This window comes from Anas acuta, chromosome 9, assembly GCF_963932015.1.
Source record: "Anas acuta chromosome 9, bAnaAcu1.1, whole genome shotgun sequence".
Lineage (NCBI taxonomy): Eukaryota > Metazoa > Chordata > Aves > Anseriformes > Anatidae > Anas > Anas acuta.
This window is the reverse complement of record NC_088987.1, coordinates 10,472,579-10,498,453: the sequence shown is the minus strand read 5'-3', so window position 1 is coordinate 10,498,453 and position 25,875 is coordinate 10,472,579. Positions and strand designations below refer to the sequence as shown.

General features: G+C 55.1%; 2 protein-coding genes across 4 annotated transcripts; both read left to right on the top strand.

Annotated features, from left to right (window-relative positions):
• Positions 1-238: 238 nt before the first annotated feature.
• Positions 239-18,156, top strand: BCL6 (BCL6 transcription repressor). 3 transcript variants are annotated; one of them, XM_068691558.1, is made up of 10 exons: positions 239-358; positions 8,977-9,015; positions 9,992-10,159; positions 11,122-11,343; positions 11,481-12,464; positions 13,017-13,198; positions 14,261-14,428; positions 15,400-15,530; positions 15,853-15,990; positions 16,840-18,156. In XM_068691558.1, exons 3-10 carry the CDS (start codon positions 9,999-10,001, stop codon positions 16,981-16,983), a joined length of 2,130 nt encoding a protein of 709 aa, XP_068547659.1. In that variant the 5' UTR covers positions 239-358; positions 8,977-9,015; positions 9,992-9,998; the 3' UTR covers positions 16,984-18,156. The 3 variants fall into 3 exon arrangements, with proteins under 3 accessions (XP_068547659.1, XP_068547660.1, XP_068547661.1); XM_068691559.1 differs by lacking the exon at positions 239-358 and adding an exon at positions 6,718-7,015; XM_068691560.1 differs by lacking the exon at positions 239-358 and adding an exon at positions 7,437-8,853.
• A 5,217-nt stretch (positions 18,157-23,373) lies between these two features.
• SST (somatostatin) lies at positions 23,374-25,309 on the top strand. The gene is made up of 2 exons (XM_068691561.1): positions 23,374-23,906; positions 24,797-25,309. Exons 1-2 carry the CDS (start codon positions 23,769-23,771, stop codon positions 25,007-25,009), a joined length of 351 nt encoding a protein of 116 aa, XP_068547662.1. The 5' UTR covers positions 23,374-23,768; the 3' UTR covers positions 25,010-25,309.
• The last annotated feature ends 566 nt before the right edge of the window (positions 25,310-25,875 follow it).

The following is a 25,875-nucleotide window of genomic DNA, read 5'->3' as shown; positions in this document are numbered from 1 at the left end:
CCCACGTCACGCCGCCGCCCGCCGCCACGTGACCCCCGCGGCCGGGCGAGACCACCGCGGGGGGGGGGACCGCGGCGGGGAACGGGGGGCTCCGGGACCCTCCCCGCCTCCACCTCCCCACCGGGACCCCGCAGGGGGATTCGAACGATCCATTCGGGACCACCGGAGGGGGGTCGCCTCCTCGGCGGGGCGGCGGCGGCGGCGGGGAGGCGGTAGGGGAGGTCCCCGTCCCTCCCCGCGCCGCGCGCAGTGGTAGGGCCGGCAGCTCAAATTCCGAGAATTGGGCTCTGTTGATTCTTAGAACTGGGGTTCTTAGAAGTGGTGATGCAAGGAGTTTCTAGGAAAGCCCGGAGACCAGGTGATTGCTGCTTCTATTGCCGCGGCCGATTTTACCCTTTAATTCTCTCGCTCTTTTTTTTTTTTTTTTTTTTTCTCTCTCTCTCTTCCCTCCTCTCTCTCCTCTCTCCCTCCTCTTTCCCTCCCTGCCCCGCTCTGGCTCCCAGCCGCCCCTATATAATTTCTTACCCGTTTTTTTTTTTTTCACCCCCCTTTTTTTTTTTTTTTTTTTCCCTTTTATTATTTTTTTTTTTCCCCCTCGGCAGGTGCCCCGACGGCACTTTTAATCCATCCAAAAAAAAAAAATAATTTTACCACCCCCTATTCCCCCTATTCCCCCCTCCTCTTAATTTTTCCCCCCTTATTTTCTCCTTATGATAACAAATTCGCCTCCCCGTCCTCACTTAACGCGCTCCCTATTAAATCCACCCGGGGACACCCCAACCCCCTCCTTACACCCTTAATAGTAAAAAAGAAAAATAAAAAAAGGGGAAAAAAAAATAATAATAATTAAAAAATCCCAACCCCGGCTGCCCTAACGGGGCCGGCTCCTGCAGGGGGGGTCCCCCACGGTGGTCCCCATGGGGTGTCTGGGGGGTTTTGTCCCCCCTGAGCGCTGCTGTCCCCATGTCCCCATCCCCGTGTCCCCCGGGGGGGGCCCGGCGCTGCCCCTGCACCTGCAGGCGGCCGCAGGACGGCGGCGAGCGCGGCCGCCGGGGAGCTCCGGGCTTTTGATTTTGTTGGTTTGTTGTTTTTCTCGGGGCCGTTTCTCGGTGGATGGAGCTCGGGCAGGGTGTTTTACGTTCTCTTGGTTTTATTATTTGCTGCTATCGTCCTTTCGTTCCTGGGGGCTGTTCCGCTCCTGCTCCCCGCGTGTTGTGCGTCGTGGCGCGGCACCGGGCGGCTCGGCCCTCTCTCGGGGTGATTTTTTTTTTTTCTCCTTCCCCCTTCTCGGAGGATTTTTTTTTTTTTACCGCAGTCCAAGCTGGGGCTTTTTTCCCCGTGTGTGTGTGTGTGTCCCATTTCGGCTCCCTACCGGCTTTTTGCAACCTGTAGCGGGGCCGCGCCGGGATCTGTCAAAAGCCCCCGGGGGGCGAGGAGCCGGGCGGGGATGGAGCGGACTTTGCGGCATTTTGTCGGCCCGGGGAAAAGAAGCGGCGTGGGGCTGGGAAGGGGGGGGGGGAAAGAGAGAAAAAGAGGCACGGCGGGGAGGCTCGGCTTCCCTCCCGGCCTCCCTCCTCCCCGGGGCTCGGTGGCAGGAGCCGCGCCGGCCCCGACGGCACGGGAGGCGCAGCGAAGGTGCGGGGAGAGGGAGAAGCGGCTCTGAAAATACCGCGCAGGGGGGGGGGCTCCGAGAGGTTTTATTCCTTCCCCTTCCAGCGATGCCGCCGCAAACAGCGCGGTGGAGAAGGAGGAGGACAGGGGGTTCCTCCCGCCGCTCGGGGATGATGGGGTGCGCTTTGGGGAGGGGGTCGCTTGTCGGGGTACGGGGGAGCCCGACAACCCAAGCGGGTTGTGTGTCCCCCCCCTTTTTCGCCGTGGCAGCCCTTTTGCCGTGTGTTTACTACCGCGGCGGACTTGGCGCGGCGACAGCAGCTCGTAAATCTGCCGCCGGGAGCTGCGCGCCTGGCCCCCGGCCACACGCTATTCCTGGAGCGAGCCGCGCAAAGAGCGCGCAAACAGCGCGCAAACCCCGCGCCCGGCCCCCCTCCGCACCCCCCCCTCCAAAAAAAGAAAAAAAAAAAAAAATAAATGCGCAAAAAAAAAAAAAAGGCAGCAAACAGCATTTGGGAGAAGGGAGAAAGCTCTTTCGGTGATGCGTGTTTTATTTTTATTATTTCATTATTATTATTTTTACGCCCCCCCCCCCCTCCTTTAAAAAAAAAAAAAAGGGAAAACAAAACCGAAAAAGCCCAACTTTGTTGTGAAAACTTTCGTGGTCGGGCGGCAGCGACCTCTCCCGGCCGTCTCCCCCCCCCCCTTTCCCTCTCTCTCCCCCCCCCCCCGGCCCCAGCTCTCCGCCTCGCCAGCCGGCCCCCCCGCCCGTAGTTTGCAAAGTCACAGTATGAAATGTTATGAAATCGCCTCTTGGGAAGGAGGGAAACAGAAAGCAGGGCGTTTGTTTAGAGAGGAAAGAAAAAAAAAAAAAAAATCAGCGGCGGCCTCTCAGATGTGCCTAAAAAGCTGCCTTTGACCCCCTGTTGCATTTCCAGGGAAAGAGGCGAGTCGGGGCTTAAAATCACGGGTCAGAAACAACAAAAACAAAGCCTGCCTCGCTTAGTTTTTTCCACTGGCTTCGGCTAGGCGCAGGATCGGTGCGAGGCGAGGCTGAGCCAGCCAGCTGGGGCTCAGTCCGTCGGTCCCGCAGCTGTCCGGGGCCGAATTCTTCCCCACGCCGCTGGACGTGGCAGCAGGGCAGGCTATGGGATCAAGCCCTGCTTCGATCCGGGGCTGCGTATCGATTCCTGTCCGGAGGTTTTAGATGCTTAAAAATATATATATATTTGCTGTGTTGTTTTAAAGGTCGGCAGGATAAGTGCTTGAAGAACAAACGCAGGCTTCCACCTGCAGCCCCTGGGTGTGGGGGGGGCTGCAGTTCCGAAATCCCTTAGAAAATATTTTAGGGCAGACCTCTCTCCCTCTGTAGGCAGAGCTACGCAGGCAGAACCTGAGGTTCTGTTATTTTCCTGCTAGCGATAGGATTGCTGGCTTCAAAAAAAAAATAATAAAAAAACCACCTTACGTTACAGATAGCAATTTTTGCCCCGTGAAACAAATCAGCCACCCATCTAAAATATTCAAAGGGTGTCTAGCAGTTTTCCAGAGGAATGGATTATTACATTGTTCCAGTAAGAAAAGACTTCATCTCCGAGCATTCAATTTTGACTGGCAAAACAGATCAAAGATCTCTTGGGATGCATTTCAATTCCAATTTCCAATCCCCCTCAGTTCTGCCTGTCTGAGTCAATATTCAGAGAGGAAGTGGAGGTTAACTAGTTAGTTATTATTGTGAAGGAAGAAGTTGGAATGAGAAGTGATTCTTACAAATCTCGCTTTAAAGAGGGGAGGAGGGAAAAAAAAAAATCTGTCAAAAGTCTTTATGCTACTTTTTAGACGTCCCTATTTGCAGCCCTGGGAGGACGTAAGCCTGCTGTCTGATGAGACAAAAATAACCCGAGCAGAAACATTAAGTTTTGAAAAACAAGGCTGGAAAAGCTCATAAAAATAATGTTGCTCAGACGCGTTTTAAGAGAAACAGAATTACATCGACAAAATTATATGTTTTCCAGGTTTGGTTGGGGTGTTTTATTTTCCAAGGGGAAAAATCGGTCCCGCAGCAAAGCTGACTGGTGCCATCTAGTGTCGGGTCTGCTCCTTCCTCCCCGGCCAGGGGCTGAGCCGGGAGGCTCGGGAGAGTGGGAACATGTTTATTAACGCCGCTTTTTAAAAAAAGAAAAAAAAATGCTTGCTAGCTCGGAGGAAGGTGGCAGAGGAAACTCCGGATGCCGCTGAACTTACTTAAGGAGCCTAATTGGAAACAAGCGAGTGCTTATTAAAGTCACTGACATTTCCATATGGAGCGCTCTCTGCATCTGGTCATGAAATCACATGTGAAAATCTTTCCAAGTTGTGGTGCTAATCTGCCCTTGAATTTCTGCCTAATTTAGGTTGTATTGTAAAGCCATGCTTCTTTTTTTTTTGCCTTTTTTTTTTTTCCTCTTCCACATCATCCCCCCCGGAGGGGCTGAAGCATTCAGCCACCAATGGCAGCAGCCTCAGGTTAATTTGTAGGCATGTTTTTTAGTAATAACACCGACGCTGTCCTCCAAAACCCATTACAAAGACAGGTGGTAAAACGTACTGAGGCGGTCCCGTGTTTTTTAGCAGCAGGGGTGGATGTCGTCTTAATTTGCTGGAATACCCCATTAAAAATAAACTCGTGTTACAGAGTCCGTAGGTGAGTGAAACGAAGCTCTGACCTATAGACAGACTATACGGCGTTTGTCGTGGCTGAAAAAAACATTTCATGCCCGTTTTAGTCCGTGTGCGGTGGTGTTTGGGCTGCAGACTCCACGAGAAGGGCTTTTACGGGTTCAGTTGGATCCCGAAATGTTGTTTTCAGGTTTCTGAGAAGTTTGTAAAATCTAAATTTGGTGAAAAGTTGCCTGCATGCTCGTAACCTCTCGTTCCGTTTTTATAGCGGCATGGGAGTCTATAAACAGGAGCCCTGTATGCTGAGTGCCTGTATTCTTTTCTAATCTATTTTTAAACCATTCTTCTGTTTGGCAAAAAGTGACACTTGGTTTCCATGTTTACAGCAGGCATTGGCAAACCTCAGGAGTTCACAGTTTGCAGTTTGGTTAGATGAATATCCAAAAGTTAGCATCTGACCACTCAGCTTCTTCAGACTGCAAATTTAGACTGCAGATGTAGTCCTGCCTGCTTTTTTTTTTTTTTTTTTTTTTTTTTTAAATCCGTGCTAGGTCTTGGGTTCCCATTACAGCAGGGCACCGGCAGCCAAAAGACACACACACACACACCCCTGGCCCTTCAATCAGAGCAATTCAGGGCTGCTTTCAAAGCCCAGCAATCTCAGTGGAGCTTCGCACCTAGAGCAGGGAGAGCTGTGGGAATTGAGAGGGGGGCAAATTTGGGGCTGTTTTTTTTGTTCCTCCCCATTAATTTCTCCTGGCTGGTGTGCCCCCTTTGGTGGGCTAAATAAACACGGAGGTGTCTCTCCCCAACCTGGGGACCCCCAGTGTGTATTCATGTCTCACCCCAGCCAGGGGGGATGCTGAAGCTGGTCCTTGCTGCCACAATGAGCTGTGTCTCCCTATCAGCCCCAGGCAAACAGAGACAGGGGGGTCAGTACAGGGTGGGGACAGCGGGACCCCTCCTCTGAGCCCAGCTGGGACAGGGATGCCCGGCCCCAGCTGCACCCTGCCGTCGGCTCGGCGCGGGGCTTGGCAGCGCGTGGCGTCAGTCCCTTGCTCCTTTGGCTTCAGCCGGGACGAGTCCCTGCCTTCCCTTGAAAAATTAATGTGCCAAATTGCTTGGGGTCATTGGAAATGCTGAAGGAGGCTCGGCTCCTCGCTTCCCAAGGGCACTCGCTGGCTCTGCCTCCTCGTCGGCTCTCGGCTACGTGAAGGGCAGGGGGAGTCTTCCTTAGTGGAAAATGTTGGAGGCAGCTCTGATGTCCCCCCCCCCCGCTCTGCTTTTTCTTCTGCAAAGACCAAAACAATGCGGAGACTTGAGCTGGGCCAGCTTTCAAGGGCAATCCTTTTAAACCCTCTTTTGAAGTACAAACTATAAAGTTCCCTGCAGCGCTCAAGAAAATATGCAGTTTTCCTGGTTCCAAATGCTGATAATAAACCCGTCCGGATAATGTATTGCATTTCCTAGAAACATTTGTTTGCTGGCAGGAAATTGGATCAGATTGAAAGTTAGCAGAGACCGCTCGATAGAGCGAGTGCAATCCGCTCACGGAAGGGTACGATGGAAAAAACTACAGGGCTCGCACTGGCGATGCTGCTTTTGATCTGTGCTGACACAGTGCGCTAGGACTCCTCTCCGGCTCTTCTTCGGTTATTATTAACCAAGCCACGTTTTGGCCTAGACGCCAACCAGAAGCTGCTAAATTAATAAAAACCGTGCTGTGACAGCTAAAGGACGCTTGGTGCCCCCTGATTGTGTGATGTGGGGAAAGCCGAGCTGGGAACTCGCGTACCCCCAGCCCACAGCATCCTCTTCACGGTGGCTCACGGCACCCCTGATGGTGTCCTGTGTCCCCCCCCTGCACCCCATTTCTCTTTCTGTGCCTCTGCTCCCTGTGCGAGCATCCCCTCTTGGTTTTGGGGGGAAGCTGGCAGCCTGCTGGGTAGGCAGGGGGGTGCTTCCCCCTGGGGCTGGGCTGGGGGGGGGGGGGGTGGCAGGATGGAGCTTCCCCTGGGCGGGCAGTTTCGGAGCTGTGTGTGGGATGAGGCTGTGGGGAAGAGAGACTTCACCCAGCCGCCCCTCCAGGGTGAGGTGAGGGAGTCAGCGCTGCGGGCTCTGGAGCAGCACAGGGTGGAGGGGTAGGAGAGCTGAGCTCGGGGGGTGGTCGGTGCCCCCACCCACATTGTGAGTGGTGGGGGGAGAGGGGCAGGATGCGGGGTACCCCCCAGTGCGAAGAGGATGGGGAGGAAGGCGTCTCCCCTCTGCGCAGGGCTGTGGGAGGATGGATGGAAAGGGATTCCCTATAAATAGGGGAGTGGATGGCTGGAGGGATTTCCCTGTGAAAGGCAGGAAGGCAGGATGGGGGGTGGGTCCCAGCTTCCCCCCCCCCCCCCCTTTTCCCGTGTCTGTGGCCGGGAACAGCTGCAGGGGTCTCCCCTTTGCATGGGGTGGAGCTGGGGGGGTTCCCCAAGCCGTGGGCACTCCCTCCCTGTGCCCACTGTACTGGCCCCGGGGAGCACAGTGCTGGCCCTGGGCTCCCTTCCAGGAATGGTTTTTCTCGGGGAGGTGCCGGCAGGGAAGGGCCGTTCCCTGAACCGCTGGGGCAGACCCACTGCCTTCCTGGAAGGCAGCAGCGGTGACAGTCCCATGTGGCCACCCCCGAAATGGGCCCCGACCTTCCTCTCCGGGCACAGCAAGCCCCGGCGTGCAGCCCCGAGCACTGCCACTGGCCCCCACCTGCGAGGTACCGGGCAGGAAAACTTGGTGGGGGGACACTGGGGTGATGCTCTGAGCCCAGCTAAACCTTGGGGGCACATCCTGGGCTGGAGAGGGGTGTGGGTGGAGAGGGTCCTGCTTGGTGCTCTGCCCTAGGTCCCCACCGCTGTCCTTTTTTCTGCTGTCCTCCTCCCCGAGCATCCTCCTTGGGGTGCGGAGTTGGTGCTGTGCAGCGGTCGGGAGGGGCAGGGTTAACGCAGCTGGGCTCGGAGGGGAAGGAAGGTCCCTCTCCCTTGTGCTGCCCGCATCCTGCAAGCTGGAGCGCTTGGGATGCACCTGCCCGGCTCCCATACCCCACAGCACTGCGCTGGGGAGAGGCGATTTGGGGAAGGGGCTGAGCGGGGTGCGGCGGTGGGAGAGGAGCGGGGTGTCCCCGCAGCCGGCAGTGCTGTGGGTGAGGGAATTTGGTGACAGCAGCAGCGTCTCACGTGATGCTCACGGGCACAGAGTTCACTTTGCAGTTTGTTGGTTTATAGACGGGTCAGTCCTGGCGGCTGTGACACCGGGGTGAGCCACCGGGAGCCCAGCCGAGGTCGGGATGCGCCCCGGCTGCCCTAAATACGGCCGTCTGCTGGTATAGGAAGCACGGATGCGTGCTGGGCTGCTTGCGGGGTGCCACGAGTCCCTGGGCTTTCGCTTGCTGGTAGCGAGCGGCTGGCAGTGAGCAAGTACAGAAAGGTCAGAGTCTGCAGTATTTGGGAAATGAGTCACTTTGTGTGTGTGGTGGAGTTTGAAGATAGCCAGGCTCGGAGCAGGTCTAGAAGATTTGCATTTTATGGCCGGGATAGGGCTGTAAGGCACCCTTCTGGGCTTTGCGTGCGACACCATGCCTTAAATCACTCCTCTTCTTCCCACCCCAAGGTCTCTGGGGTTTGGGGTGCAGACCCACATATCAGCTGTGAGGGAGAGGGCAGGGGACACCCGTCCTCGCAGGGCTGGATGCGCTCCCTGCAGTCCTACTGGATCCCTCTGCATTTTGGGGTCAGCCCTAAAAATAGCATGGTAAGGTTTTGGGGTTTGTTGGTTCACTTGCTCATTGCGCTTCCTGTTCCTGCTGGGGCGGCTGCTGGGGACCTTCCTCCTGGTCGGTGCCAGGTTGGTTGTGTTTGTTGGTTTTTAGTCAATTTGGAGGTAGCAGCACGAGTTCTGGCAGCGAGCTCCTGGGTTTCCTTGCCCTGCTGCCCCAGCTGCGTTACCCGCGAAGCCAGCTGCTGGAGACAAAGCCTGCGGTTTGGGGGAAGGCTTTTCCAGCAGCCAGAGGAAGGCATTTGTTTTGGGTCCCCTTCCGTCTCCGCCACCGACTTCCTACGTGATCCCGGCCAAGTCGCTTTGTTTGGTTCTTGACGTCCGCATCCTCCCAGGTCCGCTTGGCAGCGCCATCCAGCGCGCTCGTGCTGGTGTGTGGGGCGTGTTGGTGTCCCGAGAAGGTTTATCGCTGCTCGGAGGGCCACATTCGGGCTCTTTCCAGGTTTCCGAGCAGAGTGGCAGCAGGTGTTTGTAAGTCATACCTGATAACGAGGTGCTGGGAATACGACATTGGGCTTGGATGTGGCGCTGCCCGGGAATTCGGTCTTGGCAGGGGAGAGCTGTCCCCGAAAGAAGTGGTGAGAAAATTCTCACTCGACTTCCCTTCCCCACCTGCCTTCAAGTTCCTGAGTCATGGAAATGAAAATCTCCTTGGCATACGCCCATGGTTTGGGCTAGAGGGTGTGGAAGAAGCTATGACGGGATTCTCAAAGCCTGTGGTTGTGATAAGAACGTACTGTACCGGAAGAAACAAATGTTAACCTTACTGGAGAGTGGAAGGTTTGTTATCTCTAGCTTTTATCCCACTGATACTCGAGGGAAACAGCAAGCTTGTGCGCTGCCCCGGCCAATTCATAATTATCAGCTAACGTGGTGTTTGTTTTCTTCTGCTTTTATTTATAGGTTTGAAAGAAACTTTTGGACTGTGAATTGAGGCATTGGGTATGTAAATTTAAATTTTGTGCTTCCCTCCCCCCCCCACCCCCCCTTCCCTTTAAAGTGTTGAATGAAATGTTTCATTAGCCCCAGCTGGGATTTGTTTTCGGGAGAGCAGCTGCTCTGTGGAAAATGCTGTACGTTCGCATGCCGCTGGGGAAGGAGGAGGAGACGGGGCTGCGGGAAGGGGCTGGTCACTGGGGAACGTGGTGCTGGAAATGCACGATCCAGCCCAAACCTGGGGCAGGGGGAGGTGCAGGCTGCCCCGAGAGGCTGGTGGCAGGGACATCTCTGAGACGGGTCAGTGGGTGTTGTGCTAGGAGAAGGCTTTGTGTGCCTTGACTAACCCAAGCCTTCCTCACTGGGATGGACCGGGCCGCGGTGTGGGTAGCAGCCCGGCAGGTTGGATGGGTTCTGCTCCTCGCTGCCACCATCCATCCGTTGGGAAACCATGGACAGGTCTTCTCCAGGGTGGCCACCTGATAGCAAGGAAGTAGTTTGGTGGTGGGTGAGGGTTGGGTTGAAATCACACAGCTCCAGCTGGGACCTCTGAGGCCTTGTTTGGCTTCCCGTGGCTGAGGTGGGTGGCAGCCCAGGAAGGATCTGAAGGCTGGCAAGCTGTGCTGGGAGCTCCTCGGGGATGAACCTGAGGAGCAGTGGTGGTGGTGGGAGGAGTGGGCTGGGGTGGAGCCGTCACGGGCGAGGCAAGGAGAAAAAAAAGCCGGTTAGCTAATCCTCAGGAGGGTCTGGGCTGGGTGGGACTGAGGCACGCCAGGTCTTGCTGTTGGCCTACAGACCTCACCAGGAGACCTGGCAGGCGCTTGGCACGATGCGGGGCTGTTTGTCCCAGCACCGAGGAGCTGGGACACCCATCCTGGCCACCCGAAGGCATCCCAGAGCAGCAGCTGCCTCCCGGCTGGGGTTAGGTGCTCTCCCGGCTGCGTCTCCATTCCCGTCCTTCTCCCGCTTGTGTTTCGGGCAGACCCAAGATGGCCTCGCCGGCAGACAGCTGCATCCAGTTCACCCGCCACGCGAGCGATGTCCTCCTCAATCTCAACCGCCTTAGGAGCCGGGATATCCTGACGGACGTCGTCATCATCGTGAACCGGGAGCAGTTCAGAGCCCACAAAACAGTCCTGATGGCCTGCAGGTGAGAGCACCCGCCGCTTCTGGCCACCAGCACCGCTGCTGCGTCCCCAGGGAGGCTTGTGGGTTTTACGGGCTGGGAAACTGAGGCAGAGAAGCAGAATAGAAACAGGCTGCCAAGCAATTAGCACCAGTAAAAAGGGACTGCTGAGACCTTTCATCCCCAGCAAGGTGCCCACGTGTGGCCCACGGGGACAAGCAGGAGCACAGCGGACACGGGGCATCTCTGAAGGCAGGGCACAAACGCTGTGTGGGATGGGACAGGACGGGAGGGCTGGATGCTGCTGGGGTGAGCGAGTCCTCTGTGACCGCGGTGTCCCCTGCTGCTGCTATTTTTAGAGCTATTCCTCCCAGGCTGCTGGCTGCACCCACCTCTGTGGATTTTCAAGCCTGGTTGGGTCTGAAATCCCTTCCCAGGTCCAGGATTGCTTCCTAGTGACCTCTAATTAACATCCCTCCACCGCCTAGCTGCATTAACTGCGGAAGCCTTTCAGGGTTTCGTGCTGACAAGATGAAAAGATACGGAAAAACAAGGATTTGACTGCTAAGACATCTGAAAAATATTTTATCAACATTTCCTTTTTTTTTTTTTTTTCCTCCTTGTTAAAGAGGAGCATGGATGCCCCAAGAGGCTTCTGAAAGAAATGAATCACAGTGGGAAGGGGATGGTGGTAAGAACAACAGAAAAAGGTGAATTTCTAAACCGAGGCAGTGGGGAGTTGTTGAGCAGGTGAGATCTAAAAGCAGGCTGTGCCGGTTGGTAAAAGTGCAGCGCAGAAGACGCTTACTAAGCTAGGAAACCAAGCTTGATAATAAGGGGGAAGCTCAGGGAATACTGTAATTGCCTCCTTCTCCTCCTTCCTTATCACGCACAAAACTCTGTGAGCTAAGGGATTTCAGGTAAATTCTCCTTTCTTCCTCTGAATCGTCGTTAACACTCATCTTCCCTCTGCCTCCTCTCTGCAGTGGCCTCTTCTACAGCATCTTCACTGACCAGCTCAAGTGCAACTTGAATGTCATCAACCTAGACCCTGAAATTAACCCCGAGGGGTTTTGCATCCTCTTAGACTTCATGTACACATCCCGCCTGAACCTGCGGGAGAACAATATCATGGCTGTGATGGCCACAGCGCTGTACCTGCAGATGGAGCACGTGGTTGATACTTGCCGAAGATTTGTCAAATCTAGGTGAGCGCCTTAGGTGAACTTTGGAGTTCCTGGCATGGTGTGTTTGGGTGGGAGGGGGGGGGGACTGTCTAAATATCTGCGAGCTTATCCCTATGTGCTGAAAATGACTGCATCTCTTCCTTTCTGCCTGGTTCCAGTGAAGCTGAGATGGTGTCTGCTGTGAAGACCCCGAGGGAAGAGTTTTTGGCTGGCCGGATGCTGAGCCACCCAGAGGTGATGGCTTATCGGAGCAGAGACGTCTCGGAGAACAGCATGCCTCTCCAGAACGGGTCCCTCTGCAACGGGAGGGCTTTTGCACCTGGCTTGTTCAACAGTTTGTCTGGATCCTCCATTCCCTACCCCGGGTACAGCCCCCTCCCTCTGAATGGCTTCCTTGTGGATGACGAGTTGCGGGAGATGAGGATGCCTCTCTCCGAAGTCTCGAGGGCAGGCGCCTTCCCCAAGGAGAGGATCCTGCCGTGCGACAGCTCCAGGACGATCCCCACCGAGTACATGAGAACCATCACCGACATCTCGGCCAACATGTGCCACGCCACCATCTACGCTCCGAAAGAAGGCGCTGCTGAAGAAGCCAGGAGCGACATGCACTACGGCGTAGCCTCTGGCCCCAAACCTGTCGTCCCCTCGATCCGGAACAATCCCTACTTCTCTTGCGACAAAGTGGCCAAAGAGGAGGAGAGGACCTCTTCAGAGGATGAGATCAGCCAGCACTTTGAGCCCACCAACACCCCCCTGGACCGCAAGGGACTTATCAGCCCCCAGAGCCCCCAGAAGTCAGACTGTCAGCCCAACTCGCCGACCGAGTCCAGCAGCAGCAAGAACGCCCGCATCAGTCAGAACTCCAACTCCCTCTTCACCAAGAGCCCCACAGACCCCAAAGCCTGCAACTGGAAGAAGTACAAGTTCATCGTCCTCAACTCTCTGAATCAGAACGCCAAGCAAGACAGCGCTGACCAGAATGAGATGGGAACCCTCTCTCCTCGCACCTACATGCCCATGTCCACCTGCCAGCAGTCCATGGAACCGGAGCATCTCAACGTGCAATCCCCCACCAAGATGAGCGTGAACGGAGAAGACTCCAATATCCCCCAAGCGAGCAGACTCAACAACATCGTTAACAGGTGAGAAGATGTCCCTGGGGAGACGAGGACTCCCTGTGTTGTTGGTGAGGGTTTGGAAGTGTGTGAAATAGATGTAGCGTTGCGCTGGGGTGTCCGGCCGCGGGCAGGTGGAAACCTCTGCACGTGGTGAAGCGCTGCCAGCGATGTCGGCTGGTGGTGGAACTGGGAACACTGGGTCAGGAATTCCTGGCTCGCTTCAGCAGCTCTGGATGGTTTCTGGAGCCTGGATTCGTCGAGCCTGGTTTTCACCCTGTGCCTAAAGCTTTTGGTTGGCTTTAGGCGCTGGAAGGGCCAAACTAGCATGGAACAGTGTGCTATCCCCTGGACCTGGATGTTCCTAGAGAACTTTGAGGTCATTTTGTGATGGGCATCTGAAGGATGTGGCTCAGGGACCTGTTGTTGATCAGGGCTATGCTGTGCATCTCACCGCAAAGGTCTCCCCATAAAACGTGGATGTTCCTCGTGTCTGGAAGGGTGCAAACATCAAGGGCCCAGTAGCTCAAGCACAGCAAGAGCCTTCTCACGGCTGTGTGCGTTGCTGTCCTTCCACAGGTCCCGGGATGGGTCCCCTCGGAGCAGCGAAGGACAGTCCCCGCTGTACATGCATTCGTCCAAGTGCAGCTCCTGCGGCTGCCAGTCCCCACAACATGCTGAGATGTGCCTTCATACCCCTGGCTCAGCCTTTGGAGAGGAGATGGGGGAAACCCAATCTGAATACTCTGACTCCAGCTGCGGTGAGTCTTGCATCCCTGCTCGCCTTTTTTTCAACGGGCACGCGAGGGGGCTGTGCGCTCTGGGGACCCGTCCCCCCGGTGCCGTTCACCCAAAGGGCATCAGACCCATCTCAGAGGCTGGTAGATCCCCAGGTGCTTCATCCTTTGAGCTGGCTGAGCAGCTGTGTGCACGCATGTGAGATGCACACACGTGGGAATTGCTTCCGTCCTCCCCTTCCCCAGACACCTTGTGCGGGCAGTTAGTCACCTGCTGCCAGCTTGGCAGCTCAGGACAGGAAACAAAGCGCACCCCACCCCGCCAGAACCGCACGAGAACAAGCTTGGCAGATGTAATGACCCTAATGGGGATTGGGCAAGCTGGTGTGTCTCATGCATCCGTCACGGTGTCTTCATTATCAGGGAGCCCGATGTGCACATCTGGAGAAACGCAGATAATGAGGCTTGCAATCTCGTTGCAAAACTCCCCAAGCCCAGAGAGGAATATCTGTGCGCTGATCTGCCTGCAGCTCAGGGAGGGGGAACGCAGGATTGGCACTGTGGTGTGCTCAGACGTCCATAAGGGAGCCAGGTGTAGTGCTCACAGCTCCGCAGAGCATTTAAGAGTTAAGCCAGAGGGGCCTGCCTGCCTCTTCAGATGATGGCAGTCTTCCCGTTCTCAATGTAGACATCTGTACCCGTAAAAGTTTGCACCTCTAAAGGTGCTGGAGGTCCAGAACTGAGCACCCGGCCTTCAGAGGATGCCTGGTAACTTGGGTGCCTTTGTGGGCCTCTTTGGCTTCTTAGAAGCAGCTTTACAGAAGTGGCAGCTGGTGTCACACTGAAGGAGAGGTGGCTCGTGTTGCCTCTTCTCTCTCAAGCCATGCACGTTGATCCTGTGTGCGTGAGAAGGCTGTGGAGGTCATGGCATGGCTGACCACAAACACATCTGGGCCTCCCTCCTTGTTCCAACACTCGCTCTGCCTTTCCCTCCCCACCTCCCCAAGCCATACGCGGGCCCATTTTGGTGCTGGGCGCTCAGTGCCCGTCTCATCCATCTCATTGCTCCCCTCTCTGCCCTCCCAGAGAACGGAGCCTTCTTCTGCAACGAGTGCGACTGCCGGTTCTCCGAGGAGGCCTCCCTCAAGAGGCACTCCCTGCAAGTGCACAGCGACAAGCCCTACAAGTGTGACCGCTGCCAGGCCTCCTTCCGCTACAAGGGGAACCTCGCCAGCCACAAAACCGTCCACACAGGTACGGCGACGTCCTGGGGGGGCTGCCAGGGGCTGGGCTGCGTCTCCACGAGGGCTGAGCTCATTTACTGTAAAGCCCTGGGCTTTTCTAAAGGCCGCTTGCACAACGCGTGGCTGGGAGCAGATGTGTGGCCACCAGGTCACTTTGTGGTAGATTTAAAAGAAAATAATCATTTAGGGGAAAAAAATCTGTTTGTTTTGTTAGGTGTTTTTTTTTTTTTTTCATACATCCTAGAAATCCAGATCCTATCTAGCCTGGCAGAAAGTCTGCTGATGGGAAAATCTGTGAGCGGATGGACTCTGTGAATCAGCACAATGAAAGCTGAGAAAGGAAAGGGATATTAAGGGTTTAGTCATTTGCTGACAAACCTGGGGATTTTTTTTTTTTGTGTATGTGCTTTTATTAATGCCTAGCATGCCAACAGCCAGCTCCCCGGCTGGGGAAGGGAAGTGCGTGCTGCTGGGCTGTAAAGACACCATCCCACAGCCCCAGCTGAGCTCCACATGGCCACGGGGGTGACCAGGGTGACACAAGCACCAGGGCAGGGTTTGAGTGTGTGGGGGTCAAAGTCCTCTGGCCCCCCAGGTCCTCTGTGTACCCCAGGCCGGAACAGATTTGCTCTTGAATCAAAATCAAAAGAAAAAGGCAGGAAGGGATAGGCGATGACTGTATTCCAGTCCCCACTGAGCTCATCTTAAGGCATCCTGAAGAAACTGGTTAAAACCTTTTTGCAGCTCCCCCCGAGCCATGTGAAAGCCAGCCAGGGCTGACAGCATTAATCGTAACCAAATAACGAATAGGAGCTGGGCTTGATCATCCAACGTTCTTCTTGGTCACCCAAAGAAGCACCAAATGGCCAGGAGAGGATGTGCTGGGAGCGCAGAGGGAGCCAGGTGGCTCTAGGTGGCTGACTCAGGGCCAAGGGGACATCTGAGGTATTTATGCCTTGCCCTTTTTGTTGGTCTCTGCAGGAGAAAAACCGTACCGCTGCAACATCTGCGGGGCACAGTTCAACCGGCCGGCCAACCTGAAAACCCACACACGCATCCACTCCGGAGAGAAACCCTACAAGTGTGAGACCTGCGGGGCCAGATTTGTCCAGGTGTGTGTGACCGCCGGGACCCACAGTGCCTGGGGAAGGGGACACAGAGACCTGAGACCTGGGGTGCTGTGAGGGGGCTAAGGGACCACGCTCGCCACCTGGGGCAGGTTTTCCTGTGTGATTAGGGGATAAATAGGGGCTTTGAGGTCTGTGGGGACCAGTTTGCTGGCTTGGTAGGAAACTTGATTTCTGACAGTTGCTGTTAAGGATTGGAGAAATCAAACCTCAGACATGTGGTCCTGGCTCTCTGCTGGAACCCGTATACAAATAAATACATAAAATAAGCTGCTGGGAGCTCTGACCCGGGACTTACTCCCCGCAGGTGGCCCACCTCCGTGCTCACGTGCTCATCCACACCGGGGAGAAGCCGTACCCCTGCGAGATCTGCGGCACGCGCTTCCGGCACCTGCAGACCCTCAAAAGCCACCTTCGAATCCACACGGGAGAGAAACCGTACCATGTGAGTGACCCTGCTGCTTTCTTGAGGGGCTCTCAGTTCGGGGGGGATGCTGCCAAACCCAGGGAGGGGGTGGGAAGACACCCCCATGCCCTTCACCAGCCTCTGCTCCACGTTTCCCGTCCCTGTGTTGTGCATTAGCCACAGGCAGCCTGGGCTGGGCACATCTGAGCTGCTCTCCTTTTTTTCCCCCTTCTCTGGAAGAAGGTCATGCTTCTCCAAATAGCTGCGGCTTAAATTACAGCCTCCTATGGTGCACCAGGATGGGGCAGAGGAGCAGGCAGCCTCACCGGTGCTGGTGGTACCCCACCCTGCCTTGCTGCAGCCCCAGAGGCTCTCGGTTCTTTGCTGAGGCTTTTTTATCTGCTAAGGAGGGAACCAGAGCAGGGACTGTCATCCAAACAGCCCTCTGGAGCCACCCTCTTGGCAGGGGTCAAAAGCAGCTCCCAAAATAGCCCTGTAGCTACTTTGGGTGTCTGGATTAGCAGCTTGTTGGTGCATCCATCAACAGCCAGGGTCACATCCTGAGGGACCTTTGCACGTCCCATAAATTTAGGTGTGCTGTGGAGAGCCTGGCATGTGGTGTGTGACCCCAGTAAAGGTTCCTGAGCTGTGGGGATGGAGCGACAGGGCAGAGGGACAAGGTCTAGGGACTCAGCAGCCTCCCTGCTGCTTCTCCCCCCGTGCCTCCACTTCCCCAGTGCCGTCTGTGCAATGGGCGCAGCGTGCCCAGGTAGCTGGGGGAGGACAGGATTTTGCTGCAGTCACACTGCTTGGCCACCACCTCCAAGGGAAGGACGTGTCCCCTGATGTGATTTTTGACGCCCTGCACCTTTGCCTCTCGCCCCACAGTGTGAGAAGTGCAACCTGCACTTCCGCCACAAAAGCCAGCTGCGGCTCCACCTGCGGCAGAAGCACGGGGCCATCACCAACACCAAGGTGCAGTACCGCATCTCGGCGAGCGAGGTGCCTCCGGAGCTCCCCAAGGCTTGCTGAAGGCCGAGGATTTCCCAGGAGGAGGTCAGGGGGAAGCTGTCCAAAGGATACTTGCAACACTTTAAAAGAGGAGAGGAATATAAAAAAAAAAAAAAAAAAAAAAAAGAAAAAAAAATTCATCACATGATGGAGTGCCTCTAAACCCATAGTGCAGATAGGTGGAAAAACATTAGAAACAAAACAAAACAAACAAAAAAAAAATACACGGGTTTTATTTTTCCCAGTTATGTGAAACTAAAAGAAAGATAAAGTTATTCAGATCTTATTGTATATAAAACATAAAAATAAAAATAGTCATTTTAAATGTCTGTGCAGTGGAGTGTTAATAAACTCTGGAGTCTAACCTTCACAGCCTTTGCCGTTTGAAGATGAGGAATGTAATGTTGATTTATGGGAACAGATTTTTTCTTTTGTATGCAAAATGTGTGTTCTTTTAAAGAGAAAGTATGCTATTAAAGAGAGGGCTTTAACTTTTTTAACCAAAGGTGAAGGAATCTATGGCAGAGTTGTAAATATATATAGATATAAATATATAAATATATATATAAAATAAATATATATAGACCTTTAAAAAAGCTATATTAAAAATATATAAAATGCATTAAAGGCTCAGTTGGACTCTGCAGGCAGAAGCCAGTCTGAGAATCTTTATTATGATAGAGCACTTAACGAGATATTTTAAAGTATTGCATCTGTACAAGTAAGAAAATATTTTGTCTAAATGCATCAGTGTATTTGTATTTTTTTGCAAGTGAAGGTTTACAATTTACAAAAAAAGTGTGTATTAAACCAACAAAGCTGCAGAAGGAATTTAAAATAATAATAAAGTGTAATTTTTTTTGTTCTAGTTCTCAGTCTGTATATATGTAAAATGTGGTTTCGCACGGTGCCTTTCTTTTCAATGGAAGTTTTCAATGTATGGACTATATTGAGCTCAGTTTCTTCTTCAAGGTACAGCCTGATGTTGCAAAAGGAGTTTTGGTGGAACTCTCTATCGGGGAATGTTTTTTTTTTGTTTGTTTCGTTTGTTGTTTTTTTTTTTTTCAGTCTTATTTTACATGCTTGTGTTATAAACAATCTCGGGAGACAGGGTTTGGGCTGTGTCTAAACTGCATTAATGCGTTCTGTAAAATATAGCTGTACAAATAAAAGAATAAAATGAAGAAAAGTGAAGCACGATGCTGTGAGAGGTCTCTTCTTACCCCTCTTCCTCGTGGAGCGCCCTGAGCCCCAGATGCTGTCCCCAAAGGGGCTGAGCAGATCTCTTGGAGAGGTCCCGCAGAGGTGGCTTCTGGCATGGCCTTGGAGCAAAGTCCCCGGGTCCTGGTGGGCACCGTCCCCCCTGTGCCACCTCCGTGGGATTTTGTACGTTTGCAGCGAGAAGCTGGCAGAGAGAAAGCAGAGCCCGCTGCCAGGTGACGAGGCATTTGTTTGCATTTCCTGGAAACCTGTGCGATTGCCAGGGTGGCTCGGGGAAGGGGGCTGCTGGTTCAGCTCCTTGCACAACATTTCGGTGGAGCCGGGGCGCTGACCTCCTCCAGGAAGCGGCTGGCCCACAGCACCGGGCTTCCAGCCCCGCAGCCTGCTGCCCCTGCTTTTGGTCCATATCCAGGGGGCTGAAGCCATGGGGGGAGAACAGATTCTCAGGAAGCTTGTTTAGCTCCAGAGAAAGGGCTCTGTGCAAGCACGCAGCAGCAACGTGTCCGCAACTGGCTGCAGAAAGCCAGGCTCAAAGCTGTTTGCGCAGCACCATCTGTACCGGAGCAGGGCCCCTGCTCCTCGTGACCTGGGTGGGTTCAGGGTCTGCAGCTCGTCTTTGGGTTTCCTTCACTTAATCCCTGGCCAGTTTGGGAGGCAGGGCTGAGGGGAAGTGATTCACAGAGGAGGACTTTGAAACACCAGTGGGAAGGGGAGGTCCTGGCTGTGAGCGGTGAGGAGGAGCTGCAGGGAGGATGCGCCATGGGGCACACGGTGCTGGAAAAAGCAGGGCATGGAAGGGAAATGGCAAGATGGGGGCAAGCCAGAGTGCAGGGCACTCCTCGTTTCCCAGTGCCCAGGGTCTGCCAGCAGGTGAAGATGTCCCCATAAGAGCAAGAGCTGAGCAGCCTCTGCCTCCTCCTGCAGCCAGCCTTGGCCAGCAGCAGGACCTCAGCCCCACAACCTCTCTCCGAGTGCTACCCCTATTTGACAAGTATGAGGTTTCTCCCCTCTCTGTTGCGATCTGACTGCCTTTGAGGCCACTACCTCTCCGGTCACTTCAGCTGGCACTTTTTGGAAGTTGGCTGGGCCGTGCCAACAGCCCCTGCTTCGCCCAGAGGAGCAGGCTGCGTATCCGCACCCCCATTGAGCCGCTCGGCTGCGTTCACAAAATAAATACTGTACTTTCCTGGATCATGGCTGCGTTTCCTCCCTGAGACAGATTTTGTGTGTTTGTTCTTTTTTATAGCAATGATGTCACGGCTTTTCCAGGCAGCTCGGCCAAAGCGATCACAATCTCTGTCCCTCTCTGTGCACGGGGCAGAGGTCTGCAGGCAGCTGGCACGGCCAGCCTGTGCCGGTGAGCTTTGCTCCTCATGGGCCGTGTTGGTAGAGGCGAGGGAGCAGTCAGACAGCTCTGCATGGTGTGTTTTAGGGCTGCCGAGTCCCCAAAGGGTGACCTGGTACTGCCTGCCCGTGTCGGTGCCGCTGGGTTAGTTGGAAATCCAGCTCCAGATTGGGGGGGTTGGTTCCTCCCAGCCTCAGAAGGGCAGGCACCAGCGAACTGACAAGCTGGCCGCTTTCCAGGAAGGTTCCCAGAATATGTTGGAGCAGCTCCTTTGATATCCATCTCCCCCTCCTCCCACATGAAGGCAAGCCCTAAACATTGGGATGTGGTCGCGTTTCCCTTCAGATTTCTTCAGCGCCGAAAAACATTTCCCACGCCACCGACACCTGCCTCATTTCACTTCCCAGCACAGGCTGTGGGGCAACCCCGCAGAGAAATGGGGCTTCGAGTTTCCTCGGGCCGAGCACTTTTGGGGTCTCCAGCAGCGATGCAGCAAGGTGCTGAGGCTCAGCCGGTGCTGCGCTCATCCATTTATCCCCTGGTCCTCGGGCTGGTGCTGAAAAACTCGTGCTGACACTGAAGCACGGAAGGTTTAAATGCAGGCACGGCAGCCGGCTCTTTCCAAAACGTGGAAATGTGCACAGCCGGGCCCTTGGCACCATCGCTGCTGGCAGCCCCGCAGCCTGCGCCCAGCACCGGGGGGGCCCCGCTGCCTTCTGCAGCGCGCCCACGAGAGGGCGGGCGAGGATGGAGATTGGGAAGGATCCCGGCAATAACCGAGCCGCAGGAATAAATGAATAGGGAAAGAGATGAGAATTAAAAATAAAATTAAAAATAATAAATAAATAAAACCTCTATTTTATCAACCAGAGCATCTATTATTTCATATTTGCATGTGCTCACCCATCACCTGTATCCATCATCTCTTGCCTTGTGCTGATCGTTGAGGAATAAATAACAATCCGGGCAACTGGGAGACTCCAGTTCTTATGGATTTGCACCCAAATCTTGCTACAGAAACCGCTTTTTATCCGGATACCTCTCAGCACAAGCACCCCCCAGCCCTCTCAGCCTACCTTCGTGGTGAGCGTGGCCCTTCCCAGGCTAAAAGCCACGAGCTCTGCGTGACACCCGCAGCAAGGGAATTGCAGTCGGTGCACAGGGACATGACCTAGCAGACTGTGGCCTGGAGACCATCACCATATCTGTCAGAAGTGGTGTGCACAGGCAAGCAATAAAATGTGATCTCAGTTCTTATGCCCAGGCACAGAGGCATTTTGTCTCAACTCTACTTCTTTAAGGCTCTTTTTTTTTTTTTTCCATGTGAAGGAGTAAGAGAATTTCTTGACCTCACACGTTGCCCATCCCTGTGGGAAGCAGAAGGCAGCCTGCCACTTGCTGAGCTGGGTCTGTCCCCAGCATCCTGCAAAGGGCTGTTACAAGCCCATATGGCATCCCGACACCACTGCCCCCTGCACAGCCCATGCAGGGACACACAGCACCAGCTGGAATGAGTTTCTCCCCTTTATTTAGCTCTTGTTTCTCATTAACTCCCAGGCACAGCTGATCACTCTTATTCACTCATCCGCACCTATAGCTCAGGCTGCTTTTCCAGAGGAATTTCATGACGAGGAATTTCAGAGCCCTGGCTCCTGGATCGCAGCTTGGCACTACACCATGGCTGAGTGCTGCAATATAATATATATATATATATATATATATATATATATATATATTTTTTTTTTTTTTTCTTTGCTGTCAAGGTTTGTGGCAAGGTTTTTCTGCTCATGGAAAGGGAGCTGAGAGAGCCTGGGAAGCATCTTGTAGGCGGCAGCTGGGGTGATGAGGTGCGAGGAGAGCTGGTCCTGCAGGCACGGTGACAGCAGAGGGCACGCTTCGCTGGCGCAGCGCTGAGCGCGCAGCCTGTGCACACAGTCCGGGCACTGCTGGACTGCTCTGGATTCGTGGAGCAAGCTGGAGGAGAGCTGGGGGTAAGGAAGCAGTCCCAGGAATTCAATGCAGCCCAGTCGTCTGCAAAGCCACACGCCCTGCAGCGCTGCGGCACAGAGGAAGGAACAGAATCGCCCTCGCCGCAGCCGAGCGGACGGATGATGGATTTATCTGACTAGGGAACGAGGGGAAAAAAAATCTGAGCACAGTGATTCCCCGGAGGAGCCGTGGGAGGGGGAAGTGGTGAATGGATCTGCACCTTGCTTGCCCCTCCGTGCCTGTGCCAGCGTCCTGGGGATGTCTGATGGTCTGCCCTGCGCTGGGGACATGGCAGGGGACACCACAAAGAGGCAGGGGGCAGGTGGATCCCCCCTTCTCCACTCCCTCTCTGCTGGTTTCCTTCAGGTCAGCACAAGAGGGTTTTCTGAACCAAAGCACATATTTTCATCTTCGATTAAATTGTATTTTTCTTTTAGGCATTATTTGAAATGGAATCCCAAAACTTTTCGGCTGGAGAACATCAGAGTGATCCCCCCAAATTCTGCCTGAGGGAACCAAGATTATTTTGGTCCTTTCAATATTTTATCCTGAGCAAGGCTCAGATCTAATAGGAACTCAATTTTACTCTATTAAAAGGGGCAAGTTCCCACTGATGCCTTGGCATTGGTCCTGCCTCCACCCAACCTCAGCTGAATCCCATGAGGGGATAAAGGACCAGGGTGGGCGTCAGAGCCTTCCTGAGGCTGTTCTGGTGCCAAGTCATCTCCTGGTGGGGCACAGGACCAGAAAAAGCAAAAAAAGCACTGCCCTGCTTTTGTCAGGTAGGTGTCTAAAGCTCAGTGGGACAAATTTGAGATGTTTCCATGCAGTAATGTTTCTCCTACTGTCAGAGGACACCCCTATAATTCCTCCAGCATCCCCAGACAGGGGCACAGCTTTTCGCCCCCAGTGCAGGAAAATGAAGGATCCTGAGCCAACCTCGTCTTCCAAATCTTGTCCCCGTGTGGCTGGCAGAGCCACAGCATGCACTGACACCACGAAAACCTGGATCCCCAATGGGACTGAGGGTGCTCCTCTTGGGTCCAAATCAACCCTATTGCACTCATTTGCAGCGTGATTTGGGGAGGAGGCAGAGGATGAATGTGATGTGGCTGCAGGTATCCCCACAGAGAAAGGGGTGCATCGTGCAGGGAGGGCAGTGCCTGCTCAGCCCAGAGGTCTGCCGGTTGGGAACCAGCACCCAGCATCAATTCCCCTTGCTGGGCTGTAAAGTGGAGCAGGAACACCTCGGTACACTCTCCTCACTCCTAGTCCAGCCTCAGCAAGGCAGTCTGTGAGTGTGCTGGGTGGGTGTTAATTCCACATGAAATGAAAGAGTCCTTCTGGAGATTTCTGGAGACCTCTGAGCAGCAGCAGCCTTGTTCCCACAAGCCTTTGACTTCCCCCAGCTGGGAATGGGAGGAGAGGGCCCCCGACACCACACAGTGGGGTGGTAGCAGAGCCCCAATCTCTGCTCCTGGCAGAGGGCTGGGGAGTCCCTTGGTGTGGAAGGATCCTTCTGTGTGGGCACCAGCCAGCCGTGGGGACAGTCTGGGGGAGATGGGGAGACTGTCCCAATGATGGGCACATCCCCCATGGGACCAGCACCGTTGAACCCAGGACCGGGGGGACATGCATGACACCAAGGCACCGGCTGGTCCCCGCTTTGCCCAGCTGCAGAGATGCTGCAGAGCCGGGGAGGCAGAAATTACCCCTGGGGACAGCTCAGCACCCTCTGTTCCCTGCTGCTAAGCCGCTTTTTGGGGGAAGGTTTGCATTTTCCCCCCTTCTGAAGCCTTTTCTTACCCGACGGGGCGGGCAGCCCCGCTGGGGCGCACAGCCGGGGGGTTCCCCACCGCCCCCCGGGGGGATGCTGGAGGCTCGGAGAGGGGAGAACAGACGAGCAGCGTCGAGGACCCAGACAGACGGCGGTTTGGGGAGAAAAGGAGGCGGGGGGCAGCCGGAAAGCACCGAGGAGGGGAGCACAAAGTGGGGGGAGCGCCGTGGGCTCCTGGCCAGCCCCGGGCAGAGCGGAGCATCCCCGGCCGCGGCTCCCCCCCCCCCTCCCCAAGCTCGGGCAGGGACCCACCCCCGGCGGCGTGGGGCGAGGGGGGCGCCCCCGCCTTGACGTCAGGAGAAGGGTTTATAAAGGCGGCGGGAGGCGAGGAGATCCCCAACGCCGGAGCCGAGCCGCAGCGGAGCCGCCAGCGCTTCCCCGCCGCCTCCTGCCCGTGCCCGCCCCGCCGGCGAGATGCTGTCGTGCCGCCTCCACTGCGCCCTGGCCCTGCTCTCCATCGCCCTGGCCCTCGGCACCGTCTCGGCCGCCCCCTCGGACCCTCGGCTCCGGCAGTTCCTGCAGAAATCCCTGGCTGCCGCCGCCGGGAAGCAGGTGAGAGCCCCCCCCCCCCCCCCCCGACGGGGCGGGCACCCCGCTGGAGACCCCGACAGCCCCGCTGCGCAGCCCCGCTTCTCCTCCTGCTTCCCCTCCCCTGCTCCCCTCCATCCCCCCTGGCAGACCCCCTAATTTCCCCACTTCAGACCCCTCCGCTTCCCCGCTGCGCACCCCGGTACCCTCAGTGCGTTCCTCCCGTTCCTCACCAAACCTCCCCGATGTCCCTGCTCCAGACCCCAGGCCGCTTGCTGCAGCACCCCAACAGACCCCTGGTTCCCCACCAGAGATGGGCCATGGTGGCTGGATGGCTGGGGACAGGATGGGGAGACCCCCTCAGCCCAGTCTGTGGGGGATGAGGAGCTGCCCGCACAGAGGGCACAGCCCCTGGAGGAGCTCCCCGAGGCTTCTCCGGGGTGCAGAACCGAGGCAGCTGCCTCGATGCAGCAGGAAGGTGTCTTCTGCCATGCAAGGGGGCATCCAGGGCTCGGAGGGAGGAGAGGAAAGATCCCCCAGTGAGAGGGTGCCCCAGCTCAGCTGCTTTCCCAAAAACCTGCCCCGTGCCGCTTCAGCAGCAGCCTCAGCATCCTCCCCGAGTTCATCTGGGAGGGATGGGGTGGCAGGGAGATGCTCGGGTGAGCTCCTTCCCTGCCCAGCGATCCCTTCAGCACACCAGGTAGATGTCGGTGCTCTCCTGCTCCGCTTTATTTTGTAGCCACGGCTGCTTTGGGGCAGCTGCTGGCTGGGCTGAGCTGCTGGGGAGATGCAGCTCCCCGTCTCCTGCGGAGCTGTGCCGCTGTCCTGGGCGCAGAGCAAGGGCACAGAGCGAGCCCCAGGTAGCCAAAGAGTAATCGTGCTCTCTCTCCCTCTTTCTCTCCCTTCTCCCCAAGGAACTGGCCAAGTACTTTTTGGCAGAACTGCTCTCAGAGCCCAGCCAGACAGAAAATGAAGCCCTGGAGTCTGAGGACTTGTCCCGAGGGGCCGAGCAGGACGAAGTGAGACTGGAGCTGGAGCGCTCGGCTAACTCAAACCCCGCTCTGGCGCCCCGGGAACGCAAAGCGGGCTGCAAGAACTTCTTCTGGAAAACTTTCACATCCTGTTAGCTTTTGAAACCCACCTCTCCTCCCCATCCATCCCTGCCTTCCTCCTAGCCCCCCGCCCCGAGCAGAACCTTCACCACAAGAGGCGAAGACTGTAAATACACGGTTATGGTGAAATGAAACACGCGAGGAAAATCTGAGTTCGATTTCGAGTTGTTTTAATAAAACTTTCTGTTCCAATTGTACACGATTTGCTTGAGTTGTGATTTCTGACTAGTTCCTTAATGACATGCACTCTGCGGCTCTTTCAGATGTACTATTTTTAATCCTTCGTTGCAATAAAGTTTATGTTTCAAACAGTGATGCTGGGACTTGCTGGTCACTGAGGAAACCTAATTCACCTCTCTCAGCCTGCTTGTCTTGGAAATGCTGCCCGTCTCGGGGCAAATGGCAGCACAGCCCCCACACGCACATACATAACACACGATTTCTTTACGTAAAATTTTTTGCTGTTGTCTTTCTAAGGGACCTAGGGACACTGCAGTATTTTAGACATCAAATCCCTGTAATTGGGATTGAGTCAAATCCACAGCACCGGCAATTCAGTGGGGCTAGAGGATTTGCACCCGGCTCCAGTGACACTGCTGGAAATCACAGCTGTGTGTTGGAAGCTGTGGGTATCAAAAAAGAGGTTCACAGTGCTGCTTTACCCCCAGTGTGCCTTTTTTCTTTTCACTCACAAACACCAAAACATTTTCTTACCTGGTGTATTTTATCCCTGGCAACATCCCCAGCAAACACCACTTCTGAGATCCCTTCAGAAACTTCTTCTTTGTTCCACTGTGCAGGGGGGTCACATCCCTGTAAAGGCAAGGTGCTAGCCCCACGCTATCAGCATCTCTCCACCTAGTAAACCCGCTACAGCAGCT

Excerpts from the sequence above, each read along its gene's own strand:
- BCL6 (XM_068691558.1), top strand. The coding sequence starts at position 9,999 with ATGGCCTCGCCGGCAGACAGCTGCATCCAGTTCACCCGCCACGCGAGC. Across the intron at positions 15,531-15,852 it reads GCGGGGCCAGATTTGTCCAG|GTGGCCCACCTCCGTGCTCA; the intron begins GTGTGTGTGACC and ends TACTCCCCGCAG. Across the intron at positions 15,991-16,839 it reads CGGGAGAGAAACCGTACCAT|TGTGAGAAGTGCAACCTGCA; the intron begins GTGAGTGACCCT and ends CTCGCCCCACAG.
- SST (XM_068691561.1), top strand. The coding sequence starts at position 23,769 with ATGCTGTCGTGCCGCCTCCACTGCGCCCTGGCCCTGCTCTCCATCGCC. Across the intron at positions 23,907-24,796 it reads CTGCCGCCGCCGGGAAGCAG|GAACTGGCCAAGTACTTTTT; the intron begins GTGAGAGCCCCC and ends CTTCTCCCCAAG.